Raw genomic sequence first — 27,404 nt, forward strand, 5'->3', positions numbered from 1 at the left:
ACACCCCTTGCTGTACAGACAGCTTATTTCAGACCTTTTAAAATATCTGTAACATCACAGAAAATCCTTGAGCAGCAATCCCCAGTTCAACAGACTCTGGTTTCTTAAATAAAACAGGGAATTTTTGCAGTTGGTAACACCTGCAGTTCTGCTTGTCTCTATCACTGGGGCTTACAAATCTCTTGTGCTCTCATCTTTGAAACAGGTATCTTAAAGGGAGTACTAAAGACATAATTCAGAGAAAATAATCATTAGCTAGTTATTAAACCTCCAATTTCATTCCTGAAAGCAATCATGACAAAACAGAAGATATCAGACCAGAGACAAAAAAGAAATACAGGAGCTACACAAGCTGGACATTACTGTTTGCAATTCCACAGTGCAAAGTAATTGATGAAAACTGTGAACAGAACTGAATTCAACATTTGGTATGACATTTCATCCTACAGAATTGAATTTCTATTAGTTATTTTTTATTTAGAATTCACCATCAACAGCATATTTACTAACCTTATATACTAGTCTTTTATGCAGTATTACATCAAAAGCCTTCCTGAAGTCCAGGCAGATTAAGTCTACTGCTTCACCCCTCTCAGCTCTCACTGTCATCTCCTCAAAAGAAGTTAATCAAATTTGTTAAGCATCATCTCCTCTGTATAAATCCATGCTAATAAATCAGTTCATCCCTGATTCTACAATGCCTTCCAGTACAGAAGTCAGATTCAAATATTAGACCAGTTTCTTTTTCTTTAAATACAAAATACAATGTTACTTTCTCTTTCCAGAGAAGTGCTTAAACTCTTTGTTACCTTTTCAAGACATTACACTGCTCAGAATTCAGCATTGTGGCAATTATTGCATTGGTAATGAACTAACAATACTTGCTGTTACTGCTTTTCAACCCCGTTCTGCTTCCTCCTTGTCAACAGTTATTTCCCATGGCATCTCAGAAAGGGAGAGTCCCACTGTTTACTGTACAAATCAAATCCAAAGTGGACAACAAAACTTTGGAATTTAACAGACATGGAGTTATACACAGTAGCAAAACTGTTAGACTAAAAAGAAACAACCCAAGTCTACTTGAAGCCACCATGGATGACACACATTGAGTTACCAGGGGACCAGCTGAAAAATGAGTTGTTATTACACCAGATCTAAAGCCATCTGACTCCAAAGTTAAACTTTTGAGTATATTATTGCTTCAGTGCTACAGTTTGACCTCTAGCAAAGGATGCTCTTCCACTGTACACCATAATGACTTCCTGTACACAAAGCAGAGATATTAAAGCAAGGAGCCATTTGTAGACCTTACCCCAAAAGATTTCATGACAGTTCCCTACGTGTCATACTGTGTCAATTAAAACAGATCTTCAGTGACAAAACCCAAATCCTGAGTCAACTGAGGTCTACAACTAACTTACAAATAAAACTAGGGGTTCTAGAGGTTTCCTCTGAAGTGTCTGATGCTTGAACCAGGAAGGTGCTTTACAACTGCCCACCTAAACACACAGCAAATATTATAGAGGACACATTTATTACTTCTGCCTATAACTGCTGTGGTGCTTTTCAGGGCATTTAAACTCCTTGGTGAATAAGCTCAGCCATGTGCTTGCCCTTTTCCTTCACATGTAGAGTGAAAACTTCACCTTTCACTGTCTTTCTCTCCTACAACACTTAAGGAACAACTAAATTTTCTTCCATGCAGAATTCAGAAGTAAATGCTAAAAATGTCACACTAGTAATGTTTCCATTTTATATTCCTGGAAGATTAAGAACATACAACTCCCATATTCACTCTCCTACTGCAAACTCTGATCACACAATTCTTTTTAACAGATCTGCTTGACCAAACTACATCCCTTCCTTTCCTCAGGAAAAAAAAGCTGACAGACTCTATTACCAAGATAAAAATTAATTCAAAATTATTAAAGTTTAAAAAAGTTAAAAAAACACAACAGGGGAAAAATAGCTGAATGTCACATCACTTTTTTTCTACTATAGTCCTCTAGCTCTTATTCACTTGAAACGGCTGCTCAAGCTCCATCTGCTCCAGAACACACCCTCACAAAACACTACACTGCATAAATGGCAAATAAAGATTTAACATACAGTAAGAGGGCATCTAACTGAAGTCTAATATTGACACTAAAAGCCAGGAGGGAATATTCCACATGGAATAAAGCCCCTCTGCTCCCAAACAGGAATCTATCTTAAAGCGAAGCATCAAAGCCCATTTCTCAGACTGCAGTTTGGGCTCTTAAAATCAAGGACAGGAAAATCATAAATTCATATACTCACATGAAAAATATTCAAACTGTCTTCATACACACCTACCAAAGATTAATTAGACCCCACAGGATTCTTAAAGTGAGTTTTATAAAGTATTATAATTAGAGATTAACTACATTGAGGAAACTCACTTGCTTCCTGCGGGCCAGTTCTTCTTCTTCCCGTCGTTTCCTCTCATCTTCCTGCTGCCTCCTAAGTAGCTCTTCTTGTTGCCTCCGAAGCTCCTCCTGCCTTTTCCTCTCCTCTTCCTCTCGTTTGGCCCTCATTTCCACTTCTCTCCTCTCTTGCTCTAGCTACAATTCACATAAAACTATACTCAGATGCAGGTAACGTATTCCTACACCATTTCTTAGGGCAACTCTGCTGAAATTACAGTAACAGCTTAACAGATGAAGCCTCTGACGGATGCTCTCCCTTAGCTGGCATTTTACCTATCAGCTGGCTGCCTACTGGGGTCAGATTCCTCAAGCAGTCTAGAAGAATTTTGGACAATTTCTGTTCTGTAACGAATACCAGTTCTCTAGTCAGTCTTTCCACATCAGCTCCTCAAAATACCCTCTGATTTCAGAAGTTTGTAGCGAGTTACTTTGCAGTGATCACAAAATAATAATTTTCAGGAAATGGGCAGAATCAAACAGGCTCAAACTCATAAAAATAATTTAATACTAGAGTATGTGTGAAATAACCCTGGCAAACAAGATTTCCCAAAACCAATGCTGGTGAAAACCACGTGGATTAAGAGAACACCTGCTCCCAACTCAGGGTTTGGCATGACAGCTCATGATGATCTCAGTTTAAAGCAGAGGTGGCTAACGAAGAGGTTTTAATCACAAATGTAGAACACAAGCACTACTTCAGAGGTCAGTAGTACCCACAGCAATGGTTTCCACAAACAGTCCACAAGGGTTTTGTAACTGGTTTTTGTAACCCCTATTCTCTTTATGATGCTTTCTGTGAAAGTCTAGTCAAAGTCACAGATTTTGACTAGATTAAAGAGCTTGATCTTCCATTGGCTCAAGAACCACAGTTACATTGCAGAACAGCAATCCCAACTTCTTACAGTATGAAACAGTTTCTGACCTTTGCAGCTTTGGCCTTCTCGAGCTGCTGAAGTTGTTCTAGAGCTGGTCCCTGAGCTGCAGTATCAATGGGCAGATCCCAGACACTGCTTCCTTCCCAGACTAGATAGTGAAGAAAAGAAACATTGACGAGCAAAAATAAGCACATCAACAAACACAACTGAAAGGGCGGAATCTTATGTATGCTGTTACTACATTTTATGAACAAAAATCATGATAACATGTTAGTCAGTAGAGGGCCACCTTATCTTTGTGCAGAACAAGGCTTGTCCATGACTGAAGCAAGGTTGGGTTTCCTACAAAATTCTACGGAAAAAACAGCCATTCAAACTCCTCCCATCAGAGCAGAACACCCTTAGAATGTAACAATGCCTTCAGATCAGGGCTTCCCATAACCATCGAAAAATTACCATGTTCTTCACAGCTCCCAAATGGAACTCACACTGTAAGGCAAAGTAGGTTGATCCAGTTAAAAATAATTATGCAGAACTAATTTCCCCTGGTGTCAAAAAGGGAGTGACCACCTCAAAGGTGCTGACTCTTACTGCATGGACTTTTCTGAGCAGCCCTGATGCAGGCTAAGCCTCTTACCTGTAGGCTGTGAAGCTGACTGAAGTTCCCATATTGAGCCAGTGTCCGGCACTGACACAGACCTTGTGACAGGTGGCATCATGTTCTGTTCAGATATTCTGTAATACCAACAGGGAGAGTGAACATGCCAGGGAGAGGAGTGCTCTGAACACACATGACACTCAGTAACTTGTACCATACTCCTTTCCTTCCACACCTCTATTTAAGACAAAAATACCACGTGGAGAGCACTAATTGCTTGTAGAGCTCTTGCTGATCTCATCCCTGCTGCCAAGCCAAGGGCTAAGCCAGCTACTGTTACAGTTTTGCATCTGCTGCTTAGAGGCCAGTTTGAGGAACCAGCACCCAGTACTGCAAAACTTAACTGGCACAGCCATTCTCTACCAGCACATCTGTCAAATAGGTACGATTTCAGCTCCAAGATTTTTCCTCCTCACTTTTATAAGCACTCTCTAAGGCAAAGACTACATTTGTAAAGCAGTACTCAACATCCTGAACTGTTTCATATTCTCACTGCAATCTTTAAAATATGTAATGCTCCAATATGAGCAAACTCAACTAGGACAGACTGCTGACAAGATAAAATTATTGTTATATACAAGCTAGAGCACAGGAAGAATGGACTTCAGGTCAAGTCTGGGCTGACTCACCTCATCTTCAGGGCCTGGAACTGTTGCAAGAGGATAGCGAGCTGCTGCTGCTGCTGGGAGGAGAGGGCTGCCTTCTGCTGCTGAGCCAGCATCTGTGCATACTGTTGTCTTCAAAAGACAAGCAGAGAGTCACTGGGGTTTACTCACTCATGCTCAAGTTACAGACTCGTGCCCTGGGACTAATGCCCACTGACCTAGATAATGGACATGCTAAGCACTAGAAGAAAGCACAGAATGGGGGCTGGGAGAGAACCAAAATACAAGGATACAACCAATTGGTCCACGTGACCAGAATCAAATTTCTCTCCACCTTCAACTCTGTCACCTGGGTATTACTGCCCAATGTCTCTCTTGCAGGTTTGTGTAACACTACTTCCCTCCTTCTATACATTCCATAAAATTAGCTCAAATTAATCTGGCTTTGCTCCCTGGCCATACCATCAGTCTCTTCCCCAGCATGCCAAGGCAGTGCCTGGCACAGGGGCAGGCTCTCACCTCAAACCATAAGCTGAGTCAGTATGAAAAAAAAAGAACCACGGCACATGCTTCCAGGACCCCTTGAAGAAGTCTGATTGTTTCCTTTCCTATAAGCCCCTACAAAACAAGTTGTCAGGAACTGAGCCAGAACTGAACAACTGACAGCTCTGGCAAAATAGACTACAAACTGCTTTGACCAGCAGTTACCTCCCACCGATCTTCAAAGAGTTGAGCAAGCAGACCAAAAGGAAGTTCCACCTTCTCCATCTCCAGTTCAAAGAACTGGCAGCCTTCTCCTGACTTGAAAACATCTGAAGTGCATTACTAGTGCAGCCAGGATTCAGTCTGACCGTAACAGGTCACCCAAGCAGGTATGTGTGACACAGAAAGTGAGTGACAAACATGCCTGAGGCAGCCACACTGCCCTACTCCTGCAGACTGGGGACATCTCTGGCGTTTTGGGGAAGCAGCTATTGCTGTTGGAGGTGGAGCACTCCCAGCCACAGAGCCCAAGAAAACAATGACAAGAAGTGGAACCCAGATGACTGCAAATGCAGAGCAGAACACAGCCCCTGGAACATCTCTGGGACTTTGGAGAGTCTTACTGTATTAAAAGATGCTGATACTGTAGGTGCTGCATTTGGATCAGAGCCAGCTCCTGCTGCCTAGTCAGTCGCTCTTGGTCCAGCTCACCCTGTGTTTAGGAATAAAACACTTCATTATAATACACACATAGTAAGAGCAGCATATTGCAAATATAAGCAACGTAAGAGCTGTACTTTGAACAAAGGAGTCAATAGAAGTGGAAAAATTCCAAGAGACTGACAAAGCCTGTGGCCTGGTGAATGACATACACAGCACTCCTCCATATTACAGGGCCAAGCCTCCCAGCCACACACATGGCAAAACAAACCCTTTTAAACCTGGTGTCTTCTCTTACAAAGGTAATTTAACACCGAGTTCAGCCTCGGTGCTCAGAACACTTGCAACTCCTAGACAGAGCACCCAACACCTAAAGAATTCATCCCCACTTGTTCCAGGACTGTCTGAATACTGTAACTGTCACACAATTACCAGATGTGGAAGTGGTGCTGGGCCTGGAGTGAAGGGGACCCTGCCCCACATTTTCATGATGTCTCCAAGTGGCTGGAAAGTCTCATCACAGGCTCTCTTAACCAACAACGACATCGTGAAGTATCCAGCCTGGAACCACTCTGCCATCTCCTGATTACTGAATGGACCTGAAAGGACATCAACCAACACATGTTGCAGGGAAGGAGAAGGAGGGTCGAGTTCAGCATGTTGGACACAAAGAGTACAGTGCTTGTAAAGTCACAGTACCAGCACCAGCGGGTCCTGTCCCTCTCCCCCCTTGACTGGACAGGCTGTGCACCCAGGGCTGGAGTGTCAATGCACACATCTGCACCTTTACAGAGGTGCAAGCCCGCACTGGAGGACAGGCCAGCTCTGAGATGGAAGCCCAGCAGCCAGGGCACTGTGGAGCCTGGCCCAGCTAATGCCCCTCCTGCCTTCCAGCAGAGCTCAGCACTGCTCCAGGCTCAGCCCCAGACCCCAGGTTGGCCCTTGGCAGCATCCACAGGTTGACAGTGCCAGAGCCACAGTGCTGCTTCCCCACGTGCACTGCACAGCTCAGTCAGCAATCTTAGCCTGCTTCTACCTTCACATCACAGCAATTCATATGTTTTATAGAAGTTTTGCTTTTGGAACTCAGCAGATGAGTAGATCCACCTCTAGATGGACAATTACATTTTTTAAGGTAATGAGAATCCATTTCCTTTCTTTTCTCAAAAAGTTACACTTTTCCTTCCTCTTTTTCCTGAGAAAGACTTCAGTAATTCCCTTCAAAGGAGGGTTCCTATACTAATTTTACAGATCCAAATAGATACAAAGCCAGTAGAAAAAAATATTATTTAACCGAGTAAGAGCCACATAAAGTTTTGCAAAAATGTCTTCTGAAAAGCAAGAACACTCAGTAACTCTTGCCTCCTCTGTAAGGAGTATCTCTAGAAGGCAATTCCTCCCAGACAATATAGAACCCCAAGAGGCTATTCCAAGAAAAAAAGAATTAGGTGAGAGTGTTTCCTTCTGGAGGTCACATGCAAGGAAGTATAGCCAGCAGTGCCTGACATACCGTGTAAAGCAACAGAGCAAATATAAGCAGTTTATGGTTCACATCCTTTCAACTTAAAGGAGTGAGAAGAAAACCCTAAGGATGTGCAATACCTGCAGACAAGAGATTGGCACAGATCCCATAAAAAGCACCCCCACCAATCCTATCTGGAGTCCACAGCTAAGGAGTCCTTCACATAAACAGTGTGAGGCTCAGCAAGGGAGGAATTCACTGTTCAACTGCATTTTTGGGAAGCAGATAAGCAGCTGCTAAAACAGAGCCCCCAGAGACCTCCAACAGAAAAGTACCTTCTGAAAGCAAAGATACAAATAACTGTATGAAAGGCCTGCTCCAACTCTCATTGCAAAAAAAAATTCTTCAGCAAAAACTGCAAGCATGAAACAATTTATATGTATTCTGTGAACTAACACTGCACTGGCTGCAAGTGTAATTTAAATTGAGATTCTGCGTAAGCACTGGCTTATGGAAACTTGTTTCCTCTTTGCTCTGGGTTCTAAACAAATTACCCTTCCCTGAATACTCGATGTCTTGAGGCTGAGCCTAGAAAATTGATTTCAATGTTTCTCATGGATTCTTCAACAATATACTCGAGTGGTCATATTCTTGGTTTGCTTCCACTGTTATCTGGAAATCTGAGTAAGTGCTGGCATGAAAAACAGGTTTGAGTGTAGCCTCAATTTACAGAACCACAAAGTGATGGCAAACCTCATGAGGCCTGCTGAGCTGAGGGGGACTCTGATGGGTTGAAGATATTTGCAGAACCCAGCTCTGGAGTGGTAAATTCCCTGCGCTGCTTTTGTAAGAACAAGCACCAGTATCTGTTGGTGGTAATTCTGTGGAGAACTCTTTAACAATTCCATGAAACAAAAGAGGAAGTGTAAAGGGCACAGACCTACCCTGAATTTCTCCTTGTGGATCTTTGTAGTACCACTTCTGCATGGCTTCATGGAACAGTGGCATAGAGGAACCCTTGGCTCTGTGCTCCTGAATTTTTGCTGCTAGTCTTTCATCATCAAGGGCACTGTCCTGCAGGTATGCCACCATCTTCTCTGCTTGCTGCAGGAGATATCAACCAGCAAGGAATACAAGAGTTAGATGTGTGCTTACAGATCTGAGTGTGCCAAACACAACCCCCTTGTGCTACCCAGTGCTCAGGAGTGGGTCAGGACTGACAGGAGTGACTGCAACACAAACCTTGAGCTCGGTACCAGACTGTCAGTCCTCAACAAGCACAGTTCACCTGCCTAAGCAAAGCTTTAGAACAACTGGTCAAGAAGGTCTCACACAGTATCATGGGGAAAAAGGTGTATTTTAAACACACTGGACACACACCATTTCTCAAGGCAAACTATAATGCTGCTTTACAGGGATCATAAGCATTAAGGTCTCTGGCTCTTTAACACAGAGTATGGCACTCTGATCCATACTACATAATATACTACAAAAGTTTAAACTATTCTAAAAAAAGCAGTAATGGAGAGAAGCAGCTTTTGGTACACACTGTGGAGTGTAAAGTCTCAGCTGCATTTCTGATTTACGGGCTTCAAGACTTTTTGCATTCCAAATTCCTCCAGTCCCACGATTGTCAACAGCAAAGGAATTTGAGAAATTTTACCTGCTCTAGGTGTTTGAGGCCCTCTTCATCATCTGGATCAGTGGGAATGCTGCCCATGCCTGGAGCAGCTGTGACAGGTGTTTGAACTGGCCGCAGAGCAGGATTTGAATTGGAAACAGGTGGAGAAAGATGGGCAGAAGAAGCTGTGTCTGCAGAAATCTGTGGCAAAGGTTGAGCAAGAGAAGCCAAATCTAAAGAAAAATGTTAAAGTTAGTTTGTTGTCTTTAACATGAATTAAAATGACTTTTAAAGAACTTACTGTAGAGAATGCTAACAGCTCAAACTTAGCACCAAAGAAAAAGTATTTTCAGATGTCCCTGAATGTGCTGTTTACAGCACAGGCACCCAACATCACACACAGTTTAGTTTAACAGCGTAGAACTCAGCACACCCATCCCCTGGCCACACCATTTGTCCAGACTGATCTGCTCTACCACAGCGATGCACATCCACAACTGGCTCTTGCTCTCTGAACTGCCCTGCAATGTGAAGTACCAGCACACTGCAAACACTTGAGGTGGCATATCCAACAGATCCTATTTATAGACCAGTTGATGAATTCCAGCTTTTTATCACCAGAATCCAGTCCCTGCCTCTTCTAAGGACCAAGACTAACCAATGAGTAATGGGAACTCACTAAATTTATCTGCCAAGTTTCTTACCTTCCCCTCTGCTGGACATTTTGGCAGGAGGTGTATTATCTGGTCGACTCTCCTTATCTTCTGTTTTTTCTGTTCTTTCTGGCACAGACTCTTCCTTCCTTTCAAAAAGGCTTGTCTGCAGCGGGTCTGGAGGCTGAGATTTTGGTGGGGTGTCTGACCTCGCAGCTGGAGATGATGCCTGGGCTGCTTCTTCCACAGCTTCTGTAACATGGCACATTTCTACGTGACTGAATTAATGGAACCTCTAACTGACAGCTCTACCAGAAGTCCCCCTTACCTGCCACTACTCTTTCTGTTTTCTCCCCCTCCTTCTTGGTCTTTTCATGATCTTTGGCTTCTTCATTGTGGCTCCCTTCAGAATCGGACCTCTCTTCCCCTTCCTCCACAGGTCGGAAGTCCATCTCCTGTTCCTCGGGTATCGGTTCCTTCTGCACCTTCTGCAAAGCCAACACAACCATCCCTGACCCGCCCGACGCCCTGGGACGTCAGTCACGGCGACCCAAGGCCCAGGCCAGCCCCTCACCTTTAAGGAGAGGAACGCCCCAGAGGAGTCGAAGGTTCCCATCTCCTCCTCAGCGTCCTCCAGGCACCACTCCGGGAGGCTGTCCCTGTCGTCGTCCATGCTGCCGCTGCCGCAGCGCACGCGCCGATAGCCCCGCTCATCGTCGCGCTCCCGGAAATCGAACTCGAACCGGCGCCGCCGCTCCATGTGCTCCCGCCAGCCTGCGGAACCAGGACACCGACTGCAGCCACAGCACCGGCAGCGCCCCCACAGGACACGGCACGCCTGCCAACAGGCAACCTCGGGGCCAGGGAGCAGGACACTTCCAAACATTGTCTGCTGCACATCCTCACACTCTAGACTGTCCTGTGAGCACTAACAACCAAGTAAGGCTGAGAAAGCTGGTCTATGTCATCTAAAACACGCACCAAAATAACACAAGGAATTTACCAGCTGTCATTGACTTAAATGTTTTCTAGTCCCTTCCTGTGGGTAAGGCTTTTACTTACTTTCAGGCCACCCGCAGAAGTCACAACATGCTTTTTGCCTCATGCCCTCAGAGATGCTTTTGTGCACATACGTGAAAAATGGAGTGACAACTGTTCAAATACCTTTAAAAGGGCTGGAAAGTCTCTTGAATGGTCATTTTTTAGCCATGGAACACCAAAACTTGGAATGTTGAGAAGGAGGAAAACTTTCCAAATTCAAGTATAAATTTTACATTCAGAAGACACCTTCATTCAGCCAAGTTTCAAATACTGAGCGCAATAATGTTGTTTAAACTGTAAAGAACTTGCTGCTAAGGAAAACAAACTGGGAGTGAAAGGATCGCACACAGCTTTCCATGCAGCAGAAAGCATCTTTATCAGAAAGGTGCAAAGCGAAAATGAAACCACCTTAACTTTTAGTGCTTTTAGTGGCAGTTGTTCCTTTCTGAGGGAGGGAAAAGAAAAAACAAACAAACAAACAACTTTTTGCTCTTAATCTGTGCAATCAGTGCAGTCTCACTGGATCAAAAGGCTCCCCACCCCCCCCCAAAAAAAAAAACACAGTAAAGGAGAGAAATGTTGTCCTGTTTCATATGACTGCAGAATGTTTCCACACTGACCTTAACACCCTAAGTATTAATATTAGCCATGCAAAAATCTACCTTTGTATCACAAATATGGGAAATGTAAATCAAACTCCTTCTGGAGACATGATGAACTTCAATATTAAATTTTACAAAGGAAACACAAAAGGTTAGACTTTACCAAGGCCTTCACTATACCATACGTGCCTACTTGCAAATAATTCCATGGGATAGTTTCATCTATGCTTCTAGTCATGTCTTGGGAAGAATTAAGTATTAAACCATCAAATCAATGTTCGGAGGCAACCTTTCAATGTCATTAAGGAAGGAGAATGAAGTGTGACAGGTTGCTGACAATCAGCCTGCATTTCTGATTAAAGTCATGGCCAGACACCTCATCACAACCAGGAACATCTGGGTCAGGTTTCCCAACACCTGGAAAAGCAGAGCCATGGGCTGAGCCTGGCAATGCCATCCAGGGGCTCACAAACGGCCAAGCATCTCTTCTCCTGCTCCCTCCTGTGTGAAGCAGGAAAATCCAGTATTAAGAACTTCGTATACAGCCACAAATGGGCCCGGTAGAGTCACCGCAATAGAGAAAGGCCTCTGCTTTTCCCCAGTTGCCATCCCTACACCAGGAGCACAGGCTCCTCCCACTGAGACCCACAAACAGGGCCTTGAAGGTGAATTCTAAGCATTTTGCACAGATTTAGTCACAGCACCCTTTATACACCGCCATTTTCAGAGTTGGGTGAAGCAGACACAGTTAGGACACAAACACAGCTTTAAATTCAGTCCTGTACTATCACCAGGTACCAGTTATATGATCAAGACTTCAAGGCGCAATTTTAAGTTTAATTTATCCCTTGCAATTTATGGTGACAGTGTAGGTGGAAGACAGGACTACCGGCCACTGCAGGAAATCCAAGTACACATCAACTATTAACAGCTATTTCTCTCTTAAAAGTTAGAGAATATAACTTAGCAATGAAGTTTTCAATGTATAACCTAACTGTATAACCTAACACTAAATACTTAACAATAGTACACATTTCTTGGCATATGTTGCATATGAACCTAATTCTTATTTTGCTCAATTTTAGAGAAAGATTCTCCAATGTACCTTGGTTGCTTCAAGATGTTTAATATGCACAAGGAGTAACGCTCAAAAATTCAACCCTACTTGAATCACCAACTGATTCTGAAAATGGAGTGACCAAGATGATTTGAAAAGTCTTTCAAAAAAAGCAGAAACCACAAAGTCTTTATGAGATTACAGCCTAAGGACTCTCGCAAATGCTTTTCAGGAAAAAGACCTTAACAGAGGTATTTCAGCAAAGACACAAAACAGTATCAGAGAGAAATTTTAGGCAAGAAGAACAGATTCCTATTCCTTAAGGGTGACTTGGTACCCAAGACATAAACACCTATGCATCATTCCCTAGTTTTGAGACCAAAACAGGTTTGTGTATGTACCTGACAAAACGGACTTGCCTTGCAAATTTAAAGGGCAATCGCTTTAGGAATGCAAGGACTGGAACAACAGAGAGAGAGAAGTATTAAATCATTAAAGATGGCTAAAAATTAAAAGAAAATAAACTTAGATTTAGACTCACTGGTTGCTTTCTGTGGTCACACTCTTCTTGCAGACAGTTAACCCTGTCTAAAATCCCAGCAGGGATACACAGAGCCAAGCCAAAGGAAGGGCCAGCTAAACAAATGACAGCCCTCTCAAGACACTTCTCTATTTTTAGCAGGACACATGATTAGTGCTCTTACCTAACACCAGAATAAGTACAAAGCAGCAGTTTAAGCCATGCCAATTTGAGTTAAACTCATTGTTTAAGGCAAAAATGGGATTAAACCATTTTGATGGTCCTGTGGCTACTCCTCACAAGAGAATTCCAACCCAGCTCTGACTGAAGCCAATACAGGACAATACAGTTGTCAGCTCAGGCTATCTCAAAATCAGCAACTTCTCTGCACATTCACAGATCTGTTAGTACAGGCTTTCAGTCATACCTGCGAGAAATAACTTGTAAGTGAAGTTCAGTTAGTTGTCTACTACACTGGACATTCAAATAACCAGTAATATTTTCCACAACAGAAGTAAAATAATTTTCAAAACCTTCCTCAGAACAGCTTCAAAAAAAGCCCAAGACATGAACGAACTTCTGAACTTTGAGGTCTGTGCTTCCTTTTAAGCTAAAGCACGTGGGCTTGTACTTGCACAGCTCTCCACTCCTCGTATGAAGCTGCATCTGACCATCATGAGGTTCCTGGCCTGCTGTCATCTGAACCAGAGAGCAAAGCAGCAGTGTCCAATGAACAACTGTGACCACACACTGGGGAAAGGGAAATTACATTATTCAAAATTTGCCCTCTAGCCTTGCTCTAAATAGAAAACATCTGATGATAAATCTAGCCTTGTGTTCCTCGCTAAATTTTAGTACAGCTGTTTGAGGGCAGAGCAACACAGCTGTGGAGAGGGCCTTGAACAGAGGTGATGGACACTCACAGCAATTACAGTACTGAAAGTCCTCTGGGGTGTCAAAAAAGGGCAACAGACTCGTTGTAAGAGCAACTGGGACTCTTTTTTATTGAAGAACTTGTCCACCTCAGCCCCAAAAGTATCCCATTCTTCCTTTGCTTTCCTATCAAGTGCAGCCTGGAGAAAAGCAGGCTCAGGTGGTACCTTATCACCCTCTACAGCTACCTGAGAGGAGGTTTGGGGTGGATATTAGCAACAATCTCCACTGAAAGGGTTGTCTAGCACTGGCACAGGCTGCCCAGGAAAGCAGAGGAGCCCCCATCCCTAGAGGGAGTCTAAAAGACATGGAGATGTGGCACTTGGGGACACAGGTTAGTGGTGGCCTGGGCAGTGCTGGGTAACAGTTGGACTCAGCGACCTTGAAGGTCTTTTCCAGACTAAACAATTCTATGATTCTATGAAGATGAAACAGTAGAAGAGCCAGATCCTCCCTTGGTAGCCCAGAAGCCTTCTGCAGCCAAGAGATATCCAAACCCAGGATCCCACAACAGGTATGACTGAATCTTTTCCAAACAGAAGGGAAAATAAATATATATCTATATATTTATATATAAATATATAAATTTAATGTTTGAAACAAGTGAACAGACCTATCTTGTCAGGCCAGAGAAGGGGAGAATGACACCAAACTGGTGCCTGACACTTATCAAGAAAAGACATCCTGTAACTATCTACAAAACGCATAGAGCTCAAAATATATTTTGAGATTTTCCAAGGATGCCTCTTGGCATTGCAAACACAGTTGGAAAACTAGAAAAAGACGTCACTGACCAAGATGGTTTAGCGTGAGCATCCCTCCACAGCCTCAGAAATGCTGCCTAACGTGGGTCATTTATCTCCCCTCATCGTCACAGCCACAAAGAAACGGTATTACTAAAAAACCCTGCTTCTACCAGGTACACACACGCCTGGAACACAGCACAGACAAGGGCATACCTGCAAAATACGTAGGTAAGGGTATGGAAGATGTTCAGAAGAAAACCAAAGCACATGATTTTATGCTGATCGTTTTGCAGAGTGCCCTGCAGGCCAGAGCAGCATTTCGTGGCCCAAACCACACGAACCTCACCGAGTTTTGTCTCGAACTCGGGACCTCCCTTTCCTCAAGCCCTGATTCCCCCTGCCCCTTCTCTGTAAGCAGGGCTGCCTTTCTGGCAGCTGCCCTCTCACCTGGGCTGTGGGGCCGCCACCTCTCGCCGTCCCTGCGGGACCCAGCCAGTCTCCAGCCTCCGTCCTCGTCCTCCCCGTTCTGCTCCTCCCGGAAGATGCGCCAGTTCTCGCTCTCAGAGCGGATAAATTCGTGTTTCCTCCCCGCTGTCGCTGTCCCACCTTCCTCAAAGTTTGGTCTCACTGCAAAGTAAACACAGGCCACTGAATATGTGTTCTGTCTTTAGGAACACAGAAGCAAAAGGGTTGAAAATCCTGCTCCCTTGGAGGCAAAACCACACCAGAACTGGTTTTAGGAACCTAGGAGAGGAATGGAAGTTTCAGGAAGGAAACATGACAGATTTAGGAAATCCGGGTCCCTATGTACCTTGGGATGGAAAGACTGAGGAAATAAAAAGCACACCAGAAGTAAGCAAAGCATACAAGAAATTAGAACATGAATAGGAAAGACAGAGGAGGAAAAGGCAGTTTAGGAGATGTAAGGAAGTGTAACAGAAGAATAAACTGCTCTATAGTGAAAAGTCTCATGCTAAAGGAAAGTGGGAGAGCAGCAAACTGTAAACAATATATAAACCAAACATTTGCTACTGCTGCAACAAAAAGAATGTGAGATCTCTACATCTAATCCAACATTGCCATGTTTTAGGAAACACCGGAAGTTTAAAGTAGGATTGAGGAACAACAAAAAACTTGACACTGTTAACATTATGCTGTGAATCCATCCCCTGGGTCAGTGTGGGGGGAGGTAGAAGCAATTATGCTCAAGGCTCAAGGACAAGTCTAGAAAAAGTTCAGGATAGTCTTTTAGTTCCCAATTTACTTCATGTTGTGTTTAAAACAAAACATAAAATCCTCAAGTACTAAATGAGGAGCAGGACTGTCAGAAAAGGATGATATAAATATTTTTATAAAAAGGCTCTCCATTATACACCAATACATCCACCACATCACACACCACTATGCCCAGGCTAAACACAGATGCTGCTTTCACTGCTGATTCACCCTGACAAGATCCAGCACCACTGAAACAACTGACAGCACCAGCCTGAGGACTTCTGGATTTTGCATTTCTTTCACTATGTTCAACTGTTTAGCACCAAACTCTTACAGGAACCACAGCAATGCCACTTTGTAACTGATAAGGTTAACACCCAGTGTTAACCTAAAATTGTCTTGTTATCTATTAATATTCAATAGTATTCAAGTACTAGAGAAAGGTATACTGAATTTTCCTTCTTAAGAGTCTCAAAATGAAAAAATGTAAGATGGTATTTGGTGCCTGCTTGCTTAGGATAAACAAAATAAAGCATGATTATGCTCTAAGACTCCTGGGGTGGAAAGGGACATTTTAAAGAATTTAGTTAAGGAAGGACAGCAGAATGCATTTCCCTTTCTGCCCATCAGGCAGCTTTTTCAGTGAAAAAAATTAAGAAACAGTATCTGAAATTCTACAGCATATCAGAACTTGAAAACTCTTCCTACCTAGAAACACTGCCCTCTGGAGACAAGAAACACACACTGGCTTTGGACTTGGCACAGATCTTGGAGAAAAATCAACATCCCCCTTCTCCACCAGCTCAAAACACTGGAGGGAAAAAACATCCTTTTTTCTTTCTCCAGCTCAATATTTTCTGGAAACCCTTCAAATTTTTTTATTCTGCAGCACAAGACACTTGTTTTATCTCACTAAAATCAAAGTTACCAAAAGGTAAGTTATTCAAATCACCATTTTGAGACAAGAAAAACAAATCTTCAGATTTATCCGCTATTTTTGTAAAAACACAGCTATTACTTGACACTTATTCAGTAACATTAATTTGAGATATTTTAGAGTCTACTAATTAAGAAAAAGAAAGATGTTATTCCTTTCCACTGTTATCGATCTCAATTGATTCTGGAGACTGCTCTTTGCCAACCCATCAGCTCACAGGCTCTGTTCTGCTCTTCCAAAAACACCGGGTGGGGGGGAAAGTCACTTCAAAAATATTGTGGAGTCTACTTTGCCACCGTATATCCATGTGCTTTAGCCCCTCTGCACATGTATTTGTGCTATAGGCACCACCAAGGCAGCTCAGGTTCTGTTAGTCCTTAAGGTAGTTGGTTCTCCTCCCCAGAACTGAACCATCCAGGTCAGGTTTGTATTCTGAACTTGCAGAAAACAGTGTTTCAAACACGTCTCTGCAGAGGGGACAAAACATCAAATGCTGTTTGCCAAGATCAGACATGAGTGGAAACCTGCACCTCCTCTGATTCTAGAGTTAGAAATGTAGAAATGGAAAAAAATCAGTTGTAAGCAGTCAGTTTTATATTCATCTGAGGATGGGATCACCTGTGATTCCAAAACCTTGGTAAACACAGCAGCACTTCAGTGTGTCACCTCTGAGACTGTTCTGATGTCACCCTCCAGGGGAATAAAGAGAAAAAATGCAGTGTATCACAACATCCTCAGGTTTCTGGTGCTAGGACACCACAGCAAGCAACAGTCAAGGACAGCAAGGCATGTGTCAAAACAGGTCTGGCATGAGATGATCCTGAAGATCAAGATAGATCAGCCAAGAATCTGGTTCTTTACAAACACAAACCGGTCACAGGTTAAGATCAGAAAAATGAAGTGACCCAAGTGACAGAAAGACTATGACAAACTGAGTACAGGGGTACTCCTACAGCTGAACTACAGCTAAATCCATACCTTCTAAAGGTCTGGCACAGCCTCTGCAAACTGTTCCTAGACTGGAGAACAATCATTCAGCTGAAATGACTTAGGTCAAAGAATCAGTACTTGGCAGCATTTTAAGGATGAAAGAAACCAAAATGCAATCTCTGGTTTTGCCTTGGACTAATTGCCTGGACTTCCTGAAGAGAAGGAGCAGTAAAAGGGCACCTCTGTTCGAGCCTGTCACAAAGCCAGCAGTGGTGTTTACAGCAAACTTCAGACAGAGCCTGGTGGTAGCCAGCCAAAAAAAGCCACAGCTGTGCAATGCCAAGGGAAGGGACACCAATGGACTAGGGACACTACATCAGGAATACAAACATCAGGAAGTGACTATCAGTGACAGGGATCAGAAGTTCTGAATCCCATTTCTAGTTTCACATTCTCTCTCTCCATAAAATCTCAACCTCACCAGTAGGTCTCAAAAACATATGACTCAAACATCACTCCACATTTTTCCCACTGAATTGACCATTATCCATTGTCATAGGTATGGGTGAACAAGTAGATTCAAAGGAATTAACAAGATCTTAATTCTCAAACACACCTGGAAATCACATACTGTACCTATTTAATCTGCTGCACAATTGTGTCAGATTTCCAGTTCATTCAGTTGAGTCAGATTGGAAAACCTGTGACCAGACACCAGTGCTTTCTACAGGACAAAACATGGTTTGTATGAAAATACTGTTTGCAATAAGGATCCCTCTTGTGAATAAGAGAGACAGGCTGTAGTTGAAGGCCAGCTTTGCTGGGGTATACAGGAAGGGTGACATTGTCCTCCTGGGTTGCCACAGTGGTGGGAGCCCCCTTGCACCACGTTATTCTGGTTCTGAAGGTCACACTACGCCTATTGGTGCTATGCCTGAACGTGTATTAAAATATTCCATACTAATGAAGCAAAGAATTTAATGTTTTGCAATTTAGGGCTGGGGGAAGGTTAAAGTGAAAAAAAAAAAAAAAAAGGGAGGATTTTGTTTCCTAAGCAGGAAAGTCTACATTAATAATTTTCCCAGCAGGCCTTCAGTAGTTTTACTGCAAACAACCACAGCCTTTGTTTCTCAGATCCTCTTACATGTGACGTTCGATCAAAGCCCTCACATCAGCAGTTCACCATGGGGAAAAAAAAAAGAAGTGTGAACTACTCTTGTGTTCCAGAGCTGTCCTCAGAGCTGGTTTAGCAGTGCAGCTCTGCAGCCACTCAGCTAAAGCACAAAACTCTTCCCATCTGAGAAGCAAGAGCTTCAGTGAAAGTGGCTTGGTTTGCCACAGCCATCAGCAAGCCCTCTCATCTGTAGCATTCACTGTAGGCTGTACAGAGTGCTGGGACTAATTCCACGTTCCCACAGAGGAGCAGTGTGGCCATGGCCAGCTCTGTATTTCTGAGCAGCAGGAGGGGCTCAGAACCCCCTCCTGGTAACGCCAACGCTCCAGACCAACCCCAGAGGAACCAGTGGCACTGCAGAGCAGCAGGGACACACCAGAGTTTCTCTCCTCACCTAAACAAACAGCAGTTGACACTGGTTAGAGAGAAAGTATCAGAGAACAGTGTGGGGGTTTTCAGCAGCAATACAGGAACTTCTCCATTCGACTTTTCCCAGAGAATTTTGGCCTTTTCAACTTTCATGTAAAGCTTTAGGATTATACAAACCTAAAAAATGATCTTGATGAAGGAGGTGAGGGGGAAGGCAGCCCTTCTCCAAGTAAGTGTTGGAGGATTTCTCCTTGGCCGCTAAGGGTTTGTGTTGGGTAAAGAAAGGCTCCTAACAAACCAGCATTCTTTTCCACATGATCAGAGCTAACCGGCCCCCCTGCAGGCAAAATGACCAATCAAATCAGCTTCAGAGGAAAACCAGCCCCCCAGCACTATAAACACAGGAACGAGACACACAAACCCATTTTTAAAGGGTTTTGGTGGGTTTTTTTAAATCTCTACCAGCCACTTGTGGGAAGTTTCTTGCCAGTGGTGGGACCAATACAGCAGAGCAGCCCAGTCACTCTCCTGGAGCCCAGGTTACCCCTTCCTCCTGCACACAACTCTTCAAAGACTGGTAAGTAAACAAAACCATATTTTTCCCCTTTTTCTTATTGTACAATTTGAAATTGCTCTGTCATTCTTTAATCGAAGAAATCCAAGTAGTTATCAGGGGAGAGGGTTTTATTTCTAAAGCATACTAAATTAATTATGACCTTAAAAAAAATTATTTGATTTTCCCCCCTCAAAAGAAGAAAATGCTTTCTCAGGTGTCCACAGTCCTAAGGGTTCACAAAGCAAAATCAAAGGCATTATACAGTACTTTTGCAGAACATTTTTGAGAGAAGCAGTGCTGGAAAGACTCTGCAATGCTCTGCAGACAGGGAGCAGTTGCAAGTCTCCAGCTCAGGTAGCTGGGTGTTAAGAGACTGGTCAAGAGTCAGGATAACATCCTGCCCACCTTGCTGCATTCATCATCACTCAGCATTTCACTTCATCTGCTCAAGCCTGATTTACCATCTCTATCTCCCACCTTCAATGGTTTCCAGTCAGTGCATCCCTGTGCTCAGGGACACATTGAGCCAGCACAGGAAACCACACCCAGGCATCGAGGGAACTCCACCAGCCTGGAAAACCAGTCCCTCCAGGCAAGCCCTGGGGAACTCTGCACCACACAGGGCAGGACTGCTCCTCCAGCACAGCTCACTCCACAGGCATGGGTGGCAGCAGACCTGTAGTGCTACCGCTTCACATCGAATACAATCCTCCCTCCTAACTCTCAGACGACTCCTCCATTGGCAAGATTTCATTTTGCACTTTTGTTTCTTTATAAGGAATTAATACATGCTAGCATATTTTAAAGCCTTTCCCGAGACTTTGCTTAAATGTTAAGTTTTTCTGCTTCTCTAAAGGTGGCCAGACTAGTTGGTCCTCTCAGATGCTACTTCATAATCAAGAATTAAGTGTTCATATGGGTCCTCGGAGTACTACTGTGAAAATACCTTATACACAAAATGGAGCACAATTTGGATTCCCAAAAATCAAGTCTATAGGCAGCCTTGTTTTCTGTGCTATGAAAGGAGACATAGTCTCAAACTATTCTTTAAAGTGAATTCTGTAGTAAGCTGTCACAGAAAATCAAAAGCTCTCACACCTTGGACTTTGCGGCACTTGCTTTGAAAAATGAGACTTGGGCTCAACAAATTCAAGCTCCCATTTTTACAAGACCTACTTATAAATGTAACAAGTCCTGGAAAGTGTTACCTTAATTCTACAAATTGCTCAGAAGCAACAGTTCTATCACAAACTATTCCCATTCATCTCAATGAGGCATCAACTACAAAATCTAAAGGACAAACGTTTGAAACCTTATCTGTCCTGCTCACAACAGCAGCATAAGCTTTCAACCAGTTACTGAAACTGACCTGCTTCCTATATTTCTAAAATTGTCCCCTACTGTAAGTTATATGATTCAATCATGTCATCCCTACCGAAAAAAACCTTTGTTCCCTAATATTAATGTCAGAGCCAAAGGTTGCCATTCAGCCCACAGACAACAATACACAATAATCTAAAAAATACCACTACACAAATAACCATTTTAATAGCATGGAAGTGTCTTCAAAAAAATTCTAGTCTCGGGTTTGTTCTCATTGCAAAGCACAGAGAGAGAGTACAGCTCAGAGCAATGTTTGAATCTCTAACTCGCCTGTGATTATGCAGACCCAGGTCAAGTAGAGAGGGAATGTACACATTCCCAGAGGGCAATGCTGCCACCACCACCTGCTTCTAGCAAGTCTTCCCATTATGCTGCAGTTGGAAGCAGTTCTGGCAGTCACTCCCAGCAAACAGCAGGTCCTCTTGACTGCTCTGCTGTCAGGAGGAAGCAGCGCAGCACAAACTGTCTGCAATCCCTCCAAGGTCAGGTAGAACAGTTTGTTAAGGGCAGGAGATGGGCAGGCAGGGCAGCAACTCAGAAGTGTCCCCCAAACACAGCTCCTCCTAAAGGCACCCAGGCTCCTGAAAGGGCTACAGGTGCATCAGGGTACTGAGCTGAAAACAGGTTGGAAGTGGCACTTCAAATGCCTTCACCTGAGAAGGCAAATGAAAAGGAAATGAAGACAGTGCTCCAAATTGATTCCCCTACAACCCTGAGCTAAAATAGCTGAGTCTGTGCTGCCAAGGAAAAGGCCAAGCAAGAGGAGAGGAAAGCAACGTGATGGTATGGAACAGGAATGTAATAAAAACTGTTACACCACCAGGAAGAAGATCTCAATCAAAAAGACAAAGCGTGGGAGATCAGTGTGCTGGATCATGCATTTCAGAAATGCATACCTACAACCTAAAGCTGCTTTATTACACATAAATCATTAGCTAGCCAGGTCAGTTTAGAACCTGTCCCACTGCTAGGGGCAGGAACCTGTGACTTCTGATTTAAAAAGTCCATGTGTACCCTACCCTGACTGGTTTTAGAAAAGTGTATAGAAGAAAGGAGCCAAGATGAGGAACAAGGTGGTAAAAAGATGGAAAATCAGAAAAAGCTAAGAACTGACATACACACTGGCCTTGGTGATAATTTAGTGTTCACCAGACTGGCAACAGGAAGGATTAGACAGAATGAATGCCTGGTAAAAGATTAGTCAACATGCCAAAAGAGGTTTAGAAAAGTAATTTGTGACAGTTCCTGTCTTTCCAGTCAGGGGCTATCAGCTGGGAGATGGAAAGAAAAGGGACACCCCAAAGCTTCCCAAGTCAGGAACCAGGAAAGGCAGAACCAAATGAACAGCATAACAGAGGTGGTTAAGAGAGAAGAGGGGACCAATCTGGAGGAGAAGCAGTATGTCTGTACCAGTGGAGACAAGCATTCTCCAACAAGCAATGCAGAACTGTTCTTTCCAAGTCAGAGTTGTGCCGTTCCTAAAACCCACACTGTTTGAGATTGGGATTTACCTGGGGACATCAGGGACAGTACCAGGCAGGGGATCAGATCAGGTGTTGGTTTGTTTTACTAACAGTGGGCAGAAAGGGAGCAGAGAGAAGACAGTAATTCTTTTGAAATTCAAAGTCACATCTGCTCTTAAGTGGTCTCTGCTTTTGAGAGGACTGATCCTCCAGCCTGGGTAAATGATTTCTCATAGGGCAGTTGTTCTTTCACCTCTCTCACCCAATTGCCTTGCTCTCAGAGCCTATTCACAGTTTCCTACCCATTTTCTCACCCCAGCAAGTTGAGACTCGTGGTTCTTAATGCCATCAACGGTGTTTGCAAGAAAACACTTTTGGAACTCAAGCTTACACATTTCCATTGCTATCACTGCCACTGAATTAGACACACAACATTTTAAACAGTCCTAGACAATAAAAATCAGGTCTGTATCAAATGAACTAGGGTATAACCTGGTTAAGCTCTGCAGGCACACTCCCCAGCCAGGAGACTCAAGGAGAGAGCCACAGCCCTGTTCTGAGATGTGCTGCTAGGGGGGAGAGGGGTGCTGTCTCTCACACTACTTCAGCACTGTGACATCTGCAGCACAGCCAGGGAAAAGGCACCATATTAAGCATGTAAGTGTGGCCCAGGGCAGAGTCAGGCCCCAATGCACAGATGTGTGGATGGAACACTGCAGGATCAGGCCCCAATCAGTCAGTAGCAGATTCATTCTCACAACATGTGTTTGTTTTGCAAACCTAAATTGCTCGGAGGCTACAAAGAAGGTGTTGCCCTCCAAGTACCATGAGAATTTACAGGAACACATAAGTTTGGGGGGGGGTTGGGTTTTTTTCCCAAAAATGCTTGGTGTTTACACCCAGAGGCATTTTGTTCTCTAAGTGTTCTCCTCTGTTCACACAAGCAAGTGTTTCTTGTCAGTACTGCTTATTCTAAGCTGGTAAAACCAAGGCACTGCTCCCAGCTCGCTGTAAGCCAGGTTCCCACCATCATTCCCATTCAGAGATGCCTGTTTTCCAGCTCCTTCAAGGCATCCAGAAGGGTTCCTCTACATCTTAGCACAAGGACTCTGCTCTGCAGACCAGTCACTTATCATCTGATTACTGGAGCACTTCTAATTGCGTTCAGGTCACTGTAAACTCTGTGAAAGTGCAGCAATAGTGAGGACTCTCATTTAGGGAGCAATGCAGCAGATTAAAGACCAAATTCAGTGCAGGGGGGCTGAATGGGCTCTGATCAGAATGGACTATGACCAGAATGCCCAAGAAAAGCGGCCTGGTACCAGAGATCACTGTATTCTTTGGCACAGGGAGCAATTTCCAAATATTCCTCCTAGGAGATGTGAACTAGAAAACAAAAATGAGGGGAAACCCACTAAATTCCACTCAGGCCATCAGCTACTCTACCTCCTTTGACTAAAGCATGGATAGAAGTAATAGCAGTAATAACAGAAGGGAAGGAAAGCAAAATGAAAATTTAGGTAAATATTCACTCTAATTCACTCTAACTAAATACTGACATATTTAGCTAAGTAAGTCAATCCTCCTACCTCAGTAGGAATTAAGCATCAGAAAGCAAAAGAGAATGTTCTGTAATTAGTAAAATTTGGTATGAAGATTAAATAAAGTCATGGAAACTGCTGGCTTATGGGACCAAAGATCACAAGACAGGTTTTTACCTTCCATAAACTTCTGAAGTTCAGTGTCCTCACATATAATGTGCTTCAAAAGAAAACTAAGATGGCACTCTTGGAGGGAAAAAGATCCACTTCCTCAGATGTTTGGAAATGTGCATTACATACTGAAATAGTCTAATTCAGAGAAAGGTCAAAAGTGATAGGAAACCAAAACTGACTAAATATCCCCTGTATAATCATGATTTGCAGAATTTGGATGTATTTTTAAATACTATGTTGTTTTAAATACAACCTTATTTAAGCAGGTGGTAAACGTTATTAATTATATTTTACATAAACCCCAGGTGAACTATAAACATCCAGTATTTCTAAAATTTATGGATTTGAGTGACCAGTGCCTCTTCAAAAGACATTCAGCACCTCTGGCAAATTCAGCAAGCTCTGAGGCTTAAAAGGAACTGAAGGAGCCCAATATGTCAACTACCTACAGGAAGCCAATCTGCTTCCCACACTTGCAATTCCACCTTAACTCCCATATGCCTGCTGTCCTATTTTCTTATTTGGTTAATAATAAAAATGGCACTGCTCAGACAGACTAGACTGCAAATTATGTCACAGTGTATTTCCTGCATTGGTCTCCTGCCCTCCTTTTACCTGATCCTTACATAAACAGCCCCAGCCTCCCCGAAGCAGCTCTGCCCTGAATACTGTAATTCTGTTTAACTGGACATGGTGGGTGCAGACATTTCCAGAGCCAGGGAAGTCTGACAGAGCTACTAGCTTAACTACAGCATTCCTCTAAAATGCATAAATGTGTCAGAGAAATAAAAGAATAAATATTATTTCCATGGTAGTACTGTTACTAATATTCACAATAGTAATGGTAAATTATACTCTGCTGAACAGTTACAAACCCTGATATAATCAAACAAAACAAAGTTTCTTTTCAGACACAGTATGCTAAGCCCATCCCATTCACCCCCAAAGAATTAAACCATGTGACTCCAATGTACATTCAGGAAGGTAAAGTATGAAAGTTATATTTAAACAACTAAGTAAGGAAAATTTGAGAAGTAGTCAGATTTTTAAACTTAATCTTTTTTAACAAAGTATTACCACAAACAGTGGTAAATTCCTCTCCAGGCTCCTGACTTAATCTTCTCTGGATTGCAATGTATAAGCCCTCCTTTGTTGGCTGCAGTATTTCAACCCCTGCTGATGTGTCAAAACCTGTGAGCGTTAGGCAAAATACAAACATGCTGCATTGTCTCCCTCCTGTTCCCTTTCCCTCCTTCCCAGCCCATGACAACGGACATGATGGAGAGCAACAACACCAAAGCCAGTGCTCCCCTGCTGGCCCAGCGGCACCAGCGCATGGTGACCAAGGACGGGCACAGCACCCTGCAGATGGACGGGGCGCGGGGAAAAGGCCTGGCCTATCTGCGCGACGCCTGGGGAATCCTCATGGACATGCGCTGGAGGTGGATGATGCTCGTCTTCTCCGCTTCCTTTGTCCTCCACTGGCTGGTCTTTGCAGTGCTCTGGTACCTGCTGGCTGAGATGAACGGGGACCTGGAGCTGGACCACGATGCTCCTCCTGACAACCACACTATCTGTGTCAAGTACATCACCAGTTTTACAGCCGCTTTCTCCTTCTCCCTGGAGACACAGCTCACCATCGGCTACGGCACCATGTTCCCCAGCGGGGACTGTCCCAGCGCCATCGCACTGCTGGCAATCCAGATGGTCCTGGGGCTCATGCTGGAAGCCTTCATCACAGGTAAGCCTTCCCAGTCCACCCTTAAACAGAACAGGTGGAACAACTGGGTTTGAGGATGGAGCTACAAATACTGATCAGTTGGATTTATGGGAGAACAACCAAGGCAGTCACTGCAAGGATGGTGAGATTCCAGCTATGTAGTACTAAAACACCTTTCACTAACAAAAGACATAAATTAGCTGCTATCAAGATCTGGACTTCAGAGTTCTGCTATTCCCTGGACAATACTTGTGGTAGATCCCTGCTTATCACTCTCAATCACTTCTTATACCATTACCTCTCCAAGTTTTTTCCATATAATTACAATATTTAAAGTCTATTTGTTTTGATTTTTAAGGTATAGTTTTGTCTAGCTGAACTATTCTTGTTGATCTTTAACTCAACGTTCAAGTATTCCTCAGTACCCAATGTAATGAAGATTTTACAATGTCACAGCTACTTTGAGATATTTTCAGTTAATTTAAATAATTTTCAGGTTTAAAGTAATTCAAAATACTTTAAAAATAGACAGGTTAGTTTACTGTGTATTAAAAAGAGCTTCTATGGTGTAACACACCGAGGTCAGGTAATATTACCAATTACAGTAACTCGGGGCAACCTGACAGCTCTTCTTGCAGCTCCAGTTCACTCCCAAATACAACATAGCTTTGGAAAAGCAGCATTTTAGGCAACTCCACTTTTTAAAACCCAAACTGATTAGTGCAGTGCCACCCAGCAGTTCTCAAACACAGTCCTTCCAGCCTGCATGTCCCCCCAGGCCTGCTCCTGCTCCCTTGGCTGTCTGGAGGAGCTGGGAGCTGCAGGAAGCCCCCAGGCCCTGTGTTGGTGCTGAGCTTGTTCTCTCCCGCGATCCAGGTGCGTTTGTGGCCAAGATTGCCCGCCCGAAGAACCGGGCGTTCTCCATCCGCTTCACACGCTCTGCAGTGGTGACACACCCCGAGGGAAAGCCACACCTTATGTTCCAGGTGGCCAACACTCGCTCCAGCCCCTGACCAGCGTCCAGATCTCCGCTATCCTGTACCAAGAGCAGGAGAACGGGCAGCTGCACCAAACGAGCATCGACTTCCACCTCGACAGCATTAGTGCGGCCGAGTGTCCTTTCTTCATCTTCCCGCTGACCTACTACCATTCCATCTCTCCATCCAGCCCGCTGGCTGCCCTCCTCCAGAGAGAAGCTCCTCACCACTTTGAGCTGGTCATCTTCCTGTCAGCTGTGCAGGAGGGCACGGGAGAAACGTGCCAAAGGAGAACGTCCTACCTGCCCTCTGAGATCCTGCTGTCCCACCGCTTTGCCCCCGTGCTGGCCCGCAATGCCCAAGGCGAGTACCACATCCAGATGGAGAACTTTGACAAGACTATGCCTGAGCTCCCGGCTGCAGTTGACTCCAAGAGCCCCAGGAGGACTGACAAGGAGATCCGCATCAACGGGCAGCACGCTGACAGCTTCCAGCTCTCCGAGACTGGCCTCACAGAATAAAGAGAACAGACTGTGGACTCGGGGTTTTTTTTAATTATTATTACATTAAACTGTCAGGTTCCATTTACAACCTTCCCT

At 43.8% G+C, this 27,404-nt stretch overlaps 2 protein-coding genes across 9 annotated transcripts in view; one reads left to right on the plus strand and one right to left on the minus strand.

Moving 5' to 3' along the window:
* Window positions 1-27,404, minus strand: part of GIGYF2 (GRB10 interacting GYF protein 2) — a 71,606-nt gene that overhangs the window by 10,896 nt on the left and 33,306 nt on the right. For 3 of the 8 annotated variants that reach the window (XM_050308540.1, XM_050308532.1, XM_050308533.1), the window contains 13 exons: window positions 14,811-14,990; window positions 10,039-10,238; window positions 9,793-9,952; window positions 9,516-9,716; window positions 8,854-9,044; window positions 8,135-8,294; window positions 6,161-6,327; window positions 5,692-5,780; window positions 4,610-4,717; window positions 3,960-4,057; window positions 3,370-3,470; window positions 2,421-2,582; window positions 511-612 (listed from right to left, as the gene is read on the minus strand). In XM_050308540.1, coding sequence (XP_050164497.1) covers window positions 511-612; window positions 2,421-2,582; window positions 3,370-3,470; window positions 3,960-4,057; window positions 4,610-4,717; window positions 5,692-5,780; window positions 6,161-6,327; window positions 8,135-8,294; window positions 8,854-9,044; window positions 9,516-9,716; window positions 9,793-9,952; window positions 10,039-10,238; window positions 14,811-14,990 — 1,919 coding nt within the window. The remainder of the gene's footprint in view (window positions 1-510; window positions 613-2,420; window positions 2,583-3,369; window positions 3,471-3,959; window positions 4,058-4,609; window positions 4,718-5,691; window positions 5,781-6,160; window positions 6,328-8,134; window positions 8,295-8,853; window positions 9,045-9,515; window positions 9,717-9,792; window positions 9,953-10,038; window positions 10,239-14,810; window positions 14,991-27,404) is intronic. The other 5 variants (XM_050308535.1, XM_050308534.1, XM_050308539.1 and 2 more) reach the window with 5 other exon arrangements.
* Window positions 19,499-27,326, plus strand: KCNJ13 (potassium inwardly rectifying channel subfamily J member 13). Its single transcript, XM_050308559.1, is given in 4 exon segments — window positions 19,499-19,568; window positions 25,369-25,849; window positions 26,705-26,827; window positions 26,830-27,326. Coding segments are annotated over 3 exon segments (1,098 nt in total). The 5' UTR covers window positions 19,499-19,568; window positions 25,369-25,371.

Source organism: Myiozetetes cayanensis, unplaced genomic scaffold, assembly GCF_022539395.1.
Source record: "Myiozetetes cayanensis isolate MyiCay16 unplaced genomic scaffold, myiCay2020 scf13, whole genome shotgun sequence".
In the NCBI taxonomy this organism is placed as follows: domain Eukaryota; kingdom Metazoa; phylum Chordata; class Aves; order Passeriformes; family Tyrannidae; genus Myiozetetes; species Myiozetetes cayanensis.